Source organism: Loxodonta africana, chromosome 18 (genome assembly GCF_030014295.1).
Source record: "Loxodonta africana isolate mLoxAfr1 chromosome 18, mLoxAfr1.hap2, whole genome shotgun sequence".
In the NCBI taxonomy this organism is placed as follows: Eukaryota; Metazoa; Chordata; class Mammalia; order Proboscidea; family Elephantidae; genus Loxodonta; species Loxodonta africana.
In genome coordinates this window covers 73159920-73175292 of record NC_087359.1, presented here as the reverse complement: position 1 = coordinate 73175292, position 15373 = coordinate 73159920, and the positions used below count along the sequence as shown (strand labels likewise).

General features: G+C 47.1%; 1 protein-coding gene across 1 annotated transcript in view; it reads left to right on the top strand.

Annotated features, from left to right (window-relative positions):
* Positions 1–15373, top strand: part of MYH13 (myosin heavy chain 13) — a 77623-nt gene that overhangs the window by 40319 nt on the left and 21931 nt on the right. The window contains exons 14-21 of the mRNA XM_064270363.1: positions 1244–1553; positions 5703–5776; positions 5874–5961; positions 6803–6920; positions 8078–8201; positions 9935–10071; positions 12717–12972; positions 14477–14719. Of these exons, the coding sequence (XP_064126433.1) occupies positions 1244–1553; positions 5703–5776; positions 5874–5961; positions 6803–6920; positions 8078–8201; positions 9935–10071; positions 12717–12972; positions 14477–14719 (1350 nt within the window). The remainder of the gene's footprint in view (positions 1–1243; positions 1554–5702; positions 5777–5873; positions 5962–6802; positions 6921–8077; positions 8202–9934; positions 10072–12716; positions 12973–14476; positions 14720–15373) is intronic.

Genomic DNA, 15373 nt, shown 5'->3' with positions numbered 1-15373 from the left:
ACAGGTCCTACTTCCGGCCCAGGGAGAGCAGCAATAGCTGAAGCCGAACTGGGACCCAGAGCAGAGTGGGGAGGGGGTAGGTAAATGGGACAGAAGTAATTCCCGAAAGGGTTTTTTGTTGTTGTTGATCCACGCAATAGGTTAGACGCCCGTACTTATCTTTCACTGATTGAATGCTGTTTCTCACTGGTTCTGAAGGCTTGAGTAGACTCTTCAACACTCGGTCTCCCCCAGTGTGGAAAATGCATCCCAAGCACCATGGCTTGCCTTATCATGCACTCCAGCCCATCCAGCCTGCAGGGTTCCAGTGCCGGCCAGGTCAGGTCTGGCAACTCCTCTCTGCTTCTGAACCATCTCTCCCTCCCCCTGCCACTCAGTTTGATTCCCCAGCTTTGTCTTTGATGTTCAGGGATCCCAGATAGTCATACATAATAAATTCACTTGTTTTTTCAGGTTTTTTTTTGTAAGAGGGACCACAGGAAGCATCTGACTACTCTATCATCTTGGCCCTGTCTTCTCACTGTAGTTTTGGTTTGCATTTCTCTAACAACTAAGGATCATGAACATTTCCTCATGTATCTGTTACACAGCATTTTAAACATCAACTGCTAAAAGCAAGCTATATTTACATAGACATAGTTTCATCCCATGACCTTTTGTTCAACAAATATTAATTAAACACAAAATACAGATTTAGTACTATTCTGGATTGTTGAGATACGTTCTTGTACCAAACAGACTAAGCAGCCTTGCTCTCATGGAGATCTTCTTCCAGCATTCTAAACACCAGAGTGACAGCACCAAAGAAGTTGTCTTCTGTTTCTCCAGGCTATGGAATCATTGCTTCTTGTTGTTGCTGTTGTTAACCACCATCAAGACAGCCCCCAACTCATGGTGACCGCAAGCACAATGGAACGAAATATTGTCTGGTCCTATATCATCCCCATGATCAGTTGTGGATCAGACCATTGTGATGCATAGGGTTTTCATTGATTTGGGGGAGATCTCCAGACCTTTCTTCCTAGTCCTTCTTAGTCTGGAAGCTCTGCTGAAACCTGTTCAGCATCATAGCAACACTCAAGCCTCCACTGACAGATGGGTGGCAGCTGTGCTTGAGGTTCATTGGCCAGGAAGCAAACCCAGGCCTCCTTCATGGAAGGCGAGAATACGACCACTGAACCACCACTGCCACTGAACATTGGTAGGAAGTGCTGATACATAGTCTCCATTTTCCTCCTTCCAGCCCATGGGCATCTTCTCCATCCTGGAAGAGGAGTGCATGTTCCCCAAGGCCACAGACACTTCCTTTAAGAACAAGCTGTATGACCAGCATTTGGGCAAGTCGGCCAACTTCCAGAAGCCCAAGCCCACCAAAGGCAAGGCTGAGGCCCACTTCTCACTGGTGCACTATGCTGGCACCGTGGACTACAACATTGTCGGCTGGCTTGACAAGAACAAGGACCCCTTGAACGAGACTGTGGTTGGGCTCTACCAGAAGTCTTCACTGAAGCTGCTGGCCTTTCTTTTTTCCAACTACGCTGGTGCAGAAGCAGGTGAAGTTCTTTCATCTTTTCTTTCTTCTCTCTCTCTTTCTTTCTTTTTTTTTTTACTGTGGGAAGTTCTGTGTAATAACTCATAACTCAGAGCTGCTCATGTACAATCAGTCAAACATGAGCTTCAGGTTGAGTTTGATTTATCTGACTGTCTCTGATCTTTTTCTTCCTCCCCTTCTTATTCTCTCTCTTCCTTACAAAATCAAGTTCTGTAGAAGTTCTAACTCTGGAAGAGACAGCCGGTATCACTTTTTTTATTTTTGGTGATATAATTGACATACCATAAAATTTACCATTTTTAAGCATATAAGTCAGTGGTTTTTAGTATATTTACATGGTTGTGCAACCGTCACCACTATCTAATTGCAGTACTTTTTCATGACCTCATGAAGAAATCCCACACCCCTTGACAGTAACTCCCCATTCGCCACTCTCACCAGCCTCTGGCAACCATGAATCTGCTTTCTGTGTCTTTGGATTTGCCTATTTTGGACGTATCATATAAATTGAATCTTGCAATATGTTGCCTTTTGTAGCTGGTTTCTTTCATTTATGGTGTTTTCAAGGTTCATCCAGGACGTAGCGTATATCAGTATTTCATTCCTTTTTACGGCTGAATGATATTCCGTTGTGTCGATAGACCACATTTGTTTACCCATTTGTCAGTTGATGGACCTTTGGATTGTTTCCAGCTTTTGGCTATTGTGAATAATGTTGTTATGAACATTTGTGTACAAGTTTTTATGTAGACATATGTTTTCATTTCTCTTGGGTATAGACCTAGGGGTAGAATTACTGGGTCATTTATAGGGTCACTATGAGTCGAAATCGACTCGACGGCACTGGGTTTGGTTTGGTTTTGGTTTTATGGTAACTTTATCCTTAACTTTTTGAGAAACTTCCAGACTTTCCAGAGTGGCAATACCAGCCACTACCAATTTTTAAGGTTTCCAGTATATATGTATTTTTTTTTTTAATTGTCAAGATACAGTTTTAAAATTTATTGTTGCTGTTGTTGCTAGTTGCCATTGAGTCAATTCCAACACACGTGTACAGAGTAGAACTGCTCCACAGGGTTTTCAAGGCTGTGACCTGTCAGAAGCAGATATCCAGGCTTGTCTTCCAAGGTGCCCCTGGGTGGGTTCGAGCCACCAACATTTTGGCTGGTAGTTGATCGTTTAATGGTTTGTGCCACCCAAGGGCTCCTTTATAAATTATGGGCCATTTTAAATGCATACATTTAATAAATTAATTCTTTTAACTTGAAACTTATGCAATATAATCAGGCTGTTTATTAAATACAGTCCCCAGGTGGTACAAACTGTTAACATTCTTGGCTGCTAACCAACAGTCAAACATTTGAGCCTACTGAGAGGCACCTTAAAGAAAGACCTGGAGTTCTAGTTCCAAAAAATCAGTTATTGAAAACCCTCTGGACATTATGCTGACTGAAATAAGTCAATCACAAAAGGAGAAATACTGTATGATCTTATTCATATAAAAAGACAAGAAAAGGCAAATGTGTAGAGACCAAAATTTATTAGCAGTTACCAGGGGCAAGAAGGAAGGGAAAGGGTAGGCTGTACAGCCAATTATTGTCATTGCCATCAGTAAGTTGCACACTTGTAAAAAGTTGAATTGGTAAAAGTTGTGTGATAGATATATTTAAAACATCAATAATAATCAAAAAAAGAGTAGCTGTTAAGGGTACTTACGTACAACCAAAAACTTCATGAGATTTGGTTTCTTGATTTGGAGGTTTAGTGTCATGGTTTCATGGGACAGCCCAGTTAATTGGCTTAACAATGTGTCTAGTGGTTCTGTTCTACCTCCTAGCTCATGGTGTAGCACCTGGGGTCTTAAAAGCTTATAAGCAGCCGTCCAAGACATGACAATTGGTCTCTATTCACCTGGAGCAACAAAGGAAGAAGGACAATCAGGAATAGAAGGATGTGGAACGTGTGGCTAATTGACTCCCTGAACAACTGCCTCCTTTGCTATGAAACCAGAAGAACTGGATGGCACCTGGCTACCATTACTGAACATTTTGATCAAAGATTCTACACAAGAATTCTGATCAAAAGGGGGGAAACAGAGAACAGAATTTCAAATTCTCATGGCCTCCAGACTTTCTGGAGCCATGAGGGCTGGATGAACCCCTAAAACTGTTGCCCTGAGTTAATCTTTAAATCTTACACCAAAAATATCCCGTGAAGTCTTCTTAAAACCAGTCTACCTTAACTAGTAGAAAATGTCTGCCTTGAGCATTATGCTGTCTTAAGAACTATCGATATGGGATCAGAGTGACAGCAGCAACTCAAAAGATTAGTAAGAAACCTTAGGGGGCAGTGAGTCAATGGAGGAGAAACAACTCAGAAGAGGAGGGTGAGAATGGTTTCACAACTCTAAGGATGTAACCATTGTCACTGACTTGTACATGTAGAAACGGTTGAATTGGTGTATGTTTTGCTACATAAATTGTCAGCAACAACAACAAAATTAAAAAAAAAAAAAGATACTGAGATCCTAGGAAATAGGGACTGAGCACTGACCGTGTCAGCCATGGTAGATCAGTGTTGTTGTAGTTATTCTACTTCTGAAAAACAAAAAAACACATAAACCCTATGCAATAATTTAAAAAAAAAAAAAAAAAGCTAGAATATAACCAATGTCACTGAACAATATAGGTAGAAACTGTTGAACAGGAACCTGTTTTGATGGGTACACTTTCACCAAAAATATAATAAAATGTATATATTTTAAAAAACCCTTTGGAACACAGTTCTACTCTGACACACATGGTGTTATCATGAGTCAGAGTCAACTTGATGGCAACTCACCTGGCCACTCATTAGATAATTAAGATTATTTATAAGAATTAATTTCTAGTGCACTCTTGGGAGTAGAATTAATAAATGGACACAAGTTTAGCCTTGAGTGACGGGCATCATCTTCCTTGATTCCAGGCAGGATGTCTCTGTGATATGTAACCCCACTTAGTGATAAGCCGACACCCCCAGTCTAAAACCCAGTGTGTACGTGGGATGGGGGAAGTGGTTTCCCTGTCTCCCCTCTCCTCCCCACCTCCACCACGTGCATCCCTACCAGACCTTGGGGACAAGGAGCGTGGAATGAGAGGTGTTTGAGGAACATGAGACGTGACATTCCTCCAAGACCGAATCTTGATTAAGTATCGGAGGCTAAGTCTGGAATTAAGCCATTCAGAAAAAAAAGTCGACCAAATGTCATTGGCTCCAAACAACAATGTCAAGTTGAATAGTTTCTTTTAGAAAAGGAAAAACAAAATGACTTACAGAACGAATAGTCCTGATACAATGCAGTTCTCTTACTTTCAGATACTCCTTCATTAAGCAATAAACAGGGACTCAAGAACAAAAGGCGATAAATTCATGAAAGAAACTACAGTCTTAAATATGAACATCACAATCTTGCCAAGTTCTCACTGCGAGCTCATATCTGATTTCTAAAGGAAAGGACTGTTTTCATACAGAGAATCTAAGTTATAATCAGTTCCTGGTGAGTCAGCCCGACTCATGGCGACCCCATGTGGGTCAAAGCACAGTTCTCTGTGCTCCATAGGGTTTTCAATGGCTGATTTCTCAGAAGTAGATAGCCAGGCCTTTCTTCAGAGGTGCCTCTGGGCAGACTCCAACTGCCAGTCTTTCAGTTTGCAGCCAAGCGTGTTAACCGTTTGCATCACACAGGGACTGTGTCTAAGTTATACTCCCAGCCCTCTGCACCCACATCCACCTCCCTCCATCCTCACAGTAATAAGGTTGAATGCTCCCAAACTTGGGAAATTTAACAACAACTACAAAAAACCCCAAACCCGTTGCCATCGATCAATTCCAACTCATAGTGACCCTATAGGACAGAGTAGAACTGCCTCATAGGGTTTCCAAGGAGCAACTGGTGGATTCGAACCACTGACTTTTTGATTAGCAGTTGTAGCTCTCAACCACTGCACTGCCAGGGTTCCTTGGGTAGTTTGTAGGCATGCAAAAACAATAACAAATCTCAAAAGAAAACCAAAGCTCCTGTCTCAGGGCTTGGGAAAGATGGTTCGAGAGCTCCCTGGCGTGTGCTGTGGGTGGGCGGCTTCTGACGCGCCTCTGTGTCTGTCTCCAGGTGACTGCGGGGGAAGCAAGAAGGGCGGGAAGAAGAAGGGCTCCTCCTTCCAGACCGTGTCCGCGGTGTTCAGGGTTCGTGTTTGACAGCTTCCACCTTCGACTGGTTTTCTGCCCGCCTGGTGAGATGCGTTTGCTGAGTTAAACGTGCCTGTTTTGGTTTGTTTCCCAGGAAAATTTAAACAAGCTGATGACCAACCTGAGGAGCACACACCCACACTTCGTACGGTGTCTGATTCCCAATGAGACCAAGACTCCCGGTGAGTAAGACGCCATCGCAACAGGGATCCCAGAAATGTGTGCAAAGTTTCATGAGTGCCTGTGTGTGCGTGTGTGTGCACACATGTTCACACGTATGCATGCGTTTCCCTGAGGAAAGGGTCATGGTCCTTATTACTCATCAAAGTACCCTATGAAATAGGTTGCCAGATGTAACAAATAAATTCGAATTTCAGTTAAACAACAAAAAATGTCTTAGTGTAAGTATTTGTGATATACTGGAATATTATTCATGTTTATCTGAAATTCAGATTTAACTGGGCATCCTGTATTTATCTGGAAACTCTACTTTGAAATCTAAGTTATTGTGTGTATGTATGTAGGTATGGTAGGTTCGTAGTTTTCATAAGACTCTTAAGGGGGTCGATAGCCCTTGGAAATAATCATCGTAGATATCACGTAATTAAGACGGCAGCAATAATAACTGTTTTGAGGACCCATATGATATAGGGGACACTATCATATTATCTCTAAGGAGCCCTGGTGGCACAGTGGTTAAGCACTTGGCTGCTGAGTGGGTCAGCAGTTTAAACCCACCAGCTGCCCCAGGCGGAGAAGGATGTGGCGGTCTGCTTCCGTAAAGATTTACAGCCTTGGAAACCCTATGGGCAGTTCTACTCTGTCCTCTAGGGTCGCTATGAGTCATAATTGACTCGATGGCAACAAGTTAGTCAGGATCCAGCCATATACCCCCACTCCTCCTTACAGCTGGCACCAACTCTTCCCACCAAGTCTGGGTGTTTTGAGTGTCTTACAGTGCCTCAGACCATCAAAGACTAACGACGAGAAAGCCACAAACACTCTGGGACCCTCTCTCCCCAGGGGTGATGGACCACTACCTGGTGATACACCAGCTGCGCTGTAATGGGGTCCTCGAGGGCATCCGGATCTGCAGGAAAGGATTCCCGAGCCGAATCCTCTACGGTGACTTCCGACAACGGTCCGTCTGTCACACTGCGTCTGTCTTTCCTTCTGCATTCCCCAAAGCGCTCCTTGGGCAGGGAGTTTGGTGAGCCCATGAGCCTCCCAGGATTTTCATGGGTTTCATCTTTTGATGGGGGACCACGAAAGTGAGCACGGGACCAGCATCCCTGGCTTCTGCCCACTAGATGTCTATAACCAGTTGTGACAGCCAAAAACGTCTCCAGACACTGCCGATTTTCCAGGGCAGTAGAATCGCCCCTGGCTGAGAACCACAGCTCTAGCCTCTGTCCTTCCAGCTGCCATCTGGGCCCAGAGGTCCAGGCCTTGCCTGGCATGGGGAAGCGGGGGGGCCCCCAGAGGTAGGAGGACCAGAGGTTTGCAGGGGACAGTTGCTCTCAAGGTTCTTTTAAGTCAGAGAAGAACCATTTTCTCTGAAAGCAAAATTCCCGCTGTGTGCTCGCTCAGCTGAGCTTCCTTCTTCTATGCGTCTCCTCCTCCCGCCATAGCCCCATTGCCGTGAATCAACCCCTAGATTTTCTCTCTCCTACATCAGCTATACCAGATTCCACTTCCTTCTAATGCAGAATCAGGAGAAGGTTCTAGAAGGCCTGGTCTCAGGCATGGGGCCTTTCTGGGGGTTGTCTGTTCAGGAAATCTCATCCTTTATCTGGAAGCATAGCAGTACCTCTCACTGCCAAACTGACCAGGGAGATGGAAGGCATTGCTAGGCCTGACCAGCCTCCCAGTGGAGGGCTCCAGTGAGGCTGAGGTGTGTTCTCGGCTTTCTGCATCCCAGGCCACCTGCTGATGGACGCTTGCCACCCAAGCTGCATTGGCTGTCTAGAGTCTGTCTTCTCAGCCTTCTGGACTCCCATTCTGAGTGCAATCAGCAGCACCTCCCCCTGAGCCAGCCTTATCCATGAGAAAGGTGGCCCTTCTGACCCACGGTCACCACAGAATGACAGGATGGGACCCTCTCAGGGCTACAAAGCTTCTGGGCTGTAGCAGGGAGAGGCAGGAGTGCAGCCCTGGGCAGGGAGGGGCAGGGCTGCAGCCCTCATGGAGCGCCCTTTTGGCTTGGCCCATGGCCGGGCCGCCAGAGTTCCCTCTCACCAGCTGCTTACAGTCTACCACCGGCATCCCCAGAGCTGAGCTGTGGCACCCTCTCCTCAGGTACCGGATCCTCAATGCCAGTGCCATCCCAGAAGGGCAGTTTATTGACAGCAAGAATGCTTCTGAAAAGCTTCTGAACTCCATCAATGTGGACCGGGAGCAGTACAGGTTTGGCCATACCAAGGTGAGAACAGCTCCAGTGAAGCTCTGAGGACTACCCTGTGTAACCCAAGAATTCACAGTCTTGGTAACTCAAGGGCACTCACAGGAAAAAAAGCTCTTTCCCTTCAGGTCAGCCTGAATACCCCTTGCCCACTCGCCCAGGTCTCCGCATTAGAGGTAAAGAGAGCTCCATCTCTGAGTTGGTTTTCAAAGGCTAGAGGCTTAGATCAGGAGCCCCTAGGTGGTGCAAACGGTTAATATGCTCGGCTGCTGAACCAAAAGGTTGGAGGTTTGAATCCACCCAAATCCGCCTTGGAAGAAGGGCCTGGAGATCTACTTCTGAAAAATCAGCCATTGAAACCCTATGGAGCACAGTCCTACTGTGACACAGGTGGGACCATGATGAGTCAGAATCCTTGATGGCAACTGGTTTAGAGGCTTAGATTAGAAGCCTGAGCCTTGCTGAGCAATAGCAGAAAACAACAGGGAACTTAGTGTCCTGGGGAAAAGGGACCCCTACAGGGGAGGGCAGAACCGAAGAGAGAGGAGGACCTATAAAGAACTGCAGGGTCAGTGAGGACTTGAGGAGAATAATTATAACCTATAAAATGGCCACCGTTGGCTAAGCACGTGTGCACCAAGCCCGTGATGACTCTACCTACACATTCCATTTAACGCAGGGGTGATGGTGATGACCAGGGAACCTACGTCATCACAGTATTGTGAGGGCAGGGGAGATGGAGGCTTGGAGAGGGCAAGAAACTCTCTCAAAGCCATGTGGATAAAACCAGTTGCTTTCAAAGAAACAAACAACAACAAAAAAACAAACCCACTGCCATCGAGTCAATTCCAACTCATAGTGACCCTATATGACAGAGTAGAACTGCCCCATAAGGTTTCCAAGGATCGACTGGTAGATTTCAACTGCTGACTTCTTGGTTAGCAGCCAGACATTTAACCACTGGACCAGTAAGGCTTCAGCTGCCATCAAATCGACTCATGGCGACCCTGTGTGTGTAAGAATCTAGAACTGTGCTCCATGGGGTTTTCAATGGATGGTTTTTTTGGAAGTAGATCACTGGGCCTTTCTACCGAGGTGCCTCTGAGTGGGCTCAAGCCTCCAATCTTTCAGTTATTAGCTGAGCACGTTAACCATTTCCACCACCCAAGGATTCCATCACATGGATAGCGAATGGTAAAGGCCGGCTTCAAACCCCAGTCTGAATGCAAAGCTCTACCCACCTGGGAAAGGGCAGACAGGGCTTAAGGAACCTCTACCCCACCACGGAGGAGCCTGCTGACCCCCAGGCACCCTGTTTCCTGGACCGTCAAGGGATGGAGGAAGCTCTGCTGCCGTAGCCGATGGGTAATGAGGAGCCAAGAGCAGAACCGAGCTTTCTCAGATAAACAGAGGGGGTCTCGGGCACCACTCCGAGAGTGGCCACTAGTGGGTTCTGCAGTTACTTTGTGGACTTGCCTTTGCCTCCTGCATGTGAGCTCTGTCAAGATCAAGCCTTGTGGGTTGTTGGGGCCTGAGCCACGCTTCAGAGCAGGCCACCTCACAACCAAGGAAGAGTCGTTATGGAGACCAGACCCACCAAGAAGAGGTCCCAGATGCTGAATTGCTGCTGGTCCCCTGACCAGGGCACTGAAGGTCCAGGGTCGGGGCTGGGTAGAAAGAGGCTCCCACGAGAGCCCCAGGTTGAACACTTGCTGAGAACTAAAGTGGGCCTCATCTCTCCCTTAAATGTGCAGGTGTTTTTCAAAGCTGGACTCCTGGGCCTTTTGGAGGAGATGAGGGACGAGAAGCTGGCGACCCTGATGACACGCACCCAGGCCGTGTGCAGGGGGTACCTGATGCGAGTGGAGTTCAAGAAGATGATGGAGAGGAGGTGACGTTGACCTCTCCTCCACCTGGCCACACCGTCCTGCTTAGTAGCTGATGACCGCTTCCTGCTGTTAATCCTGGGATATCAATTTACTCGTTCATTCTTCCATTCATGCATCTGACAAACACTCACTGAGCACCAACTGTGTGCCTAGTCCGTACAGGGCACTGGGGAAGTGGAAATGAATTTTGCCTGCCTGGGTCTTACAGATGAGTGGGGAAGTGGATGTGAGCTTGATTCAGTTTAATACCCCTGGGTGGCACAAACAGCCCTGGTGGTGTAGTGGGTTAAGAGTCTGGCTGCTAACCAAAAGGTTGGCAGTTCAAATCCACCAGCTACTCCTTGGAAACCCCATGGGGCAGTTCTACTCTGTCCTATAGGGTCTCTGTGAGTCAGAATCGACTCGACGGCAGTGAGTTTGGTTTCAGGTTTTAGGTAGCACAAACAGTTAAGCGCTTGACTACTAACCTAATGCTTGGCAGTTTGAACCCACCCCTGCAGGGCGGCAGAAGAAAGGCCTAGAAATCTGCTTCTGTAAAGGTGACAACCAAGAAAACCCTATGGAACCATCCTATCCTATAGCACATGGGATCTCCATGAGTCAGGGCTGACTTGATGGCAATGGATTTGGGGTTTTTGTTTTGTTTTGTTTTCCGATTTTTGGCAAGTCCAATGTTAGAGTTATATTCAGGGCAGTAGAGGGTTGGTGTGAATAAACCCCAGGTTGACGGTTGGGGTCTGCAAGAAGGGAGAACATCCTGGAGGAAGTTGAGCATGACCTAATAGAGGGTGGCAGGTGAGGGAGACCTAAAGTGTTCATTGTTGTTGGAGCACAGAGTGGGATGCAGGTCTTGGGGTCCCCGGGTGCCGCGTTGAAGAGCCCAGCTGTGTCCTGTGGTGATGAGCCCGTGGCAGGGTGTAAGGAGAGAGCAGGAGGATCAGATTAGCTACTCAGACAGGTCGCACTGTCGGCACTGTCAGCAATGAGGGGAACCACCCTGAGGGCACAAGAGGGCCAAGATCAGGCTGTGGCAGAAGTCTATGTGAAAGGGGACAAGGGTCTGCATGAGGCAATAGTCGATGGATGAGCGAAGAGGGCCTGGCTGGAGGGAGCATTGAAGAGTAATATTCCTGCAGTAATTCCAGAGAAGAAATAACAGCACTGCTGACCGCTTACTGTAGTGGTTTTAAGGAGAGGGGAATTGGGGTGAAGGCGCTATTCTCCCTGATTCCCTGAAACCCTGTATAGCTCTAACTTTGCCATGGCCGTAAGGGACCATAATGCCATCAGGTACTAGTCAAGAATAACTCCCAAGCATCTGGCACAGTGAACTGAATGAAAGCCAGCACTGAAATGAAAAAATCTCAAAGAAGGGGCTAGTTTAAGGAAAAGAGAAGCAAGTTTTCAGGTACACGTGAGCTGTGTGAACATGGAGCCGTGGAGGACGAAGGGTGGGAGATAAAGTCATACAGCTGGGGTGCAGACAGCGGTAGAAACCATCAGAACAGATCAGTTCTGTGAGGGAGAAGGTCTGGGGAAGACCAGTGGACCAGAGACAGTGCCTGGGCTTATGGCATCACTTAAGGAGGAAGACGGAGCCCATATGGCAAAACACCATGAGAAAAGCTTTTGTCAAAGGGAAAAAACAAACAAACCCATGGCTGTGGGATCGATTCTGATTTATAGCGACCCTATAGGACAGCGTAGAACTGCCCCAGAGGGCTTCCAAGCCTGTAAATCTTTATGGAGAAAGACTACCACATCTTTCTCCTTAGGAGCAGCTGGCGGTTTCGAACTGCTGACATTTTGGTTAACAGATGAGCACTTAACCACTGCACTACCAGGGCTCTTTTATCAAAGGCAGAAGGGAGTTTCAAAAAAGGGAGAATCGATTCACATTTCAAATGTGGGAGAAAGGCCCAGTGAAATAGGGATGCAAGGTACTCGTTGCTTTGGTAATTAGGATGCCACTGATGACCACGTTGTTGCCTTCGAGTCAGTGTCAACTCGTGGCAGAATGAAACATTGCCCTGTCCTGGTCATCTTCATGATCATTGGTATATCTGAGTCCATTTTTGTGGCCACTATATATTCTGAGTGTCTTCCAAGCTAAGAGGCTCATCTTCCAGCGCTACATCAGACTCATAGGGTTTTCATTGGCTAATTCTCAGAAGTAGATTGCCAGGTCTTTCTTCCTAGTCTGTCGTAGTCTGGAAGCTCCACCAAAACCTGTCCACCATGGGTGACCCTGATGGTATTTGAAATACTGGTGGCAGAGCTTCCAGCATCGCAGCAACATGCAAGCCACCACAGTACGACAAACTGACAGGGTTGTGGGTGGCTAACAACCGTAGGCAGAGTGTTTTTAATAGGGTGGAGGAGGTGGAAGCTGAGCAATGGGAGCCACAAATGGCCCCATGTCCTCTCTCACCTGCAAACCTTTACACATGTCGTGTCCTCTGCCGCCACCTTTCCACGAGCCCCATTCCCCATCCCTTCATTTGCAAACCTTGCTTTGGAGACTGCAGGCTTGCCTGTACCTCGTCCCCACCTTGCGGGGGGCCCTGGGGCCAACGAGGGCAGGTGGGGGTAGAGAAAAGGCCTTGCTTTGCTTGGTTCATGAACGCTGGCTCTAACGGACGTGCAGGGACTCCATCCTCTGCATCCAGGACAACGTCCGCTCCTTCATGAACGTCAAGCACTGGCCCTGGATGAATCTCTTCTTCAAGATCCAGCCCCTGCTCAAGAGTGCGGAGGCAGAGAAGGAGATGGCCACCATGAAGGAGAACTTCAAGAGGGCCCAGGAAGAACTGGCCAGATCCGAGGCTCGCCGGAAGGAGCTGGAGGAGAAAATGGTCTCCCTGCTGCAGGAAAAGAATGACCTCCAGTTACAGGTCCAGTCTGTAAGTACCTGCTACCTGAGAAAGGGGAACCCGGACTCAAGGATAGAAAAGAAGCAACACTGAGGCCCGCCGTTAGGTATCTATTCAAGAGACGGTGATGCCACCCAGTGGTCGTGACGAGTATCGCCCTGTAATTAACAGGAGGGCTGGCCCTGGAAGTGGTGCCTTCCAGAAAATACGTCTGCAAGTGAATTTCAGCTCCCCCAGATTGATTCCTGTCTTCTATACTGGAATTAGACATATTTTGCTGTGAGGATGAGGGTGACGTGTCTTTCAGAATAAAAGCTGTCCAGAATGCACCAGGACTTTTTAAAAATAATATAAGAAATATTTAAAAATTGTAATAGCCCAATAAAAAATAGAAAGAGTAACACTCAAAATACTTTCAATAGTATGATTATATTCAGATAAACGCATTAAAGGTGCACATTTTGTATTAAATAAACAGGAAGAATGAAAGCATGTATACAGCGTGCCACACTTCGGCAGCGTAATTGTCTCCTTGCCTGACTGCACAGAGTCAAGGTGTTTATAATTTGCCTTTTTTAATAACCCCCAAGTCCTTCTCCCTTTTTCCTTGTGTGCAGTGATTTTCTACACTTTCCCGATCCATACAGTGCAGTTATCAGGGGCACTTTCCCAAGCATGATGGACTAGCAAGCAAGTTTACATCCAGGGATGTTTCTCTTCCATTTGACAGCTGTGTGACCCTGGGCAAGTTACTTAACCTCTATGTGCCTCAGGTTTCTCATCTGTAAAATGGGCAGAGTAATAGTATCAACTTCACAGGGTTGTTGGGACGAATCCAGTGAGTTCATGTTTATAAAGTGCCTGGCTCATAGCTCGTGTAAGTGCTTACACTTGACGGTCTCTTTCCATGCACAAGCCTTCAGCTCCCACCCAGTTCTTAGAATGTTCTCGTATGGGAAGATATAGCCCAGTTAAGTTTAAACAGAAATAGCTAATTTTGGTCTGTCCAAGAGGCTTATTAGGGAGTTTCAGTCACTGATTCCTGTCTGCTTTAACGTTTCTGGGCAGTGGCTTGAGGAGGCAGGGCTAAGAAGACTTGGACAGAACTTCTCCACTGAAGGTCAAAAGGCAGTGATAGTTTGGAAATATTGGTCAGCTCGTGATGGCACCTGCAGCGGGTGGGCTGTTTTGTAACTGGCAGCAGTGGGAAGAGGGAGACGGTCGAACCTCTGAATTTGGCAAATTTGTAAAGGCCCTGTTCTTTAAAGTGAACTTGTAACTTCACAGATGGCTCTGTTTGGAATTATTTTCTGTGAATTCCTTTTAAGTGAATGATGTCTGTATAGCTAAAAAATAAAGTCAAAGCGTATAGATGATATCCAAGTGTACGCGCACGCGTGTGGCCTGTGTGCGTGTGCGTGTGCGCCCCATTCCTCGGCCTCGCTCTAGAAGACAGGCTTGTAGGAGCGGGCCCCTTTCCTCCCGGGGCTTGCCCAGAGGCTGATCAAAAATGTTAATGGTCTGGTCTTCTCAGGAAACTGAAAATCTAATGGACGCTGAGGAACGGTGTGAGGGGCTCATCAAAAGCAAGATCCAACTGGAAGCAAAAGTCAAGGAGCTGAACGAGAAGCTGGAAGAAGAAGAAGAAATAAACTCTGAGCTAGTTGCAAAGAAGAGGAACCTAGAAGATAAATGCTTCTCTCTCAAGAAAGACATCGACGACCTGGAGCTGACCCTGACAAAAGTGGAAAAAGAGAAGCATGCCACGGAGAACAAGGTGGGGAAAGCCCGGGGGTGCCCACAGATCCTTGAATAATCCTTACTCCAGCTTTACTCCTCCCGCATCAACCCCAGCATGGCCTGGAAGTGAGACGCAGGGACCGAGTACAAGGATAGTCAGCCACTTACTGTCGAGCTGACCCCAACTCATGAAGACTCCGACTCGTGGCAACTCCACGTGTGTCAGAGTAGAGCTGTGCTCCATGAGATTTTCAGTGGCTGATTTTTTGCCGTGAGATCTTCCGAGGCACCTCTGGGTGGACTCGAACCTCCAACCTTTTGGTGACACAGCTGAGTGAATTAGCCATTTGCACCACCCAGGGATGAAGGGTAGTTAGATCCCACCAAGCTCTGTCCCCAGTCCTGTTCTCTTCCTAGCAAGCTCTTCTCAACCCTCCTCCCGCCTCCCGATTCATGTCACGGATTTCTTGCTCTGACCCTGCCTCGCAAAGCCGAGAGATCTTTGTGAACAAGGACTGTTTGACATTCATCTTTGCCTCTCACAGCACCTAGCACAGGGGTACAAACCAAAAACCCAAACCGTTGCCATCGAGTCAATTTCGACTAATAGTGGGGAGAGCAGAATAGAACTGCCTCGTAGGGTTTCCAAGGAGTGGCTGGTGGATTCGAACTGCCAACCTTTTGGTTATCA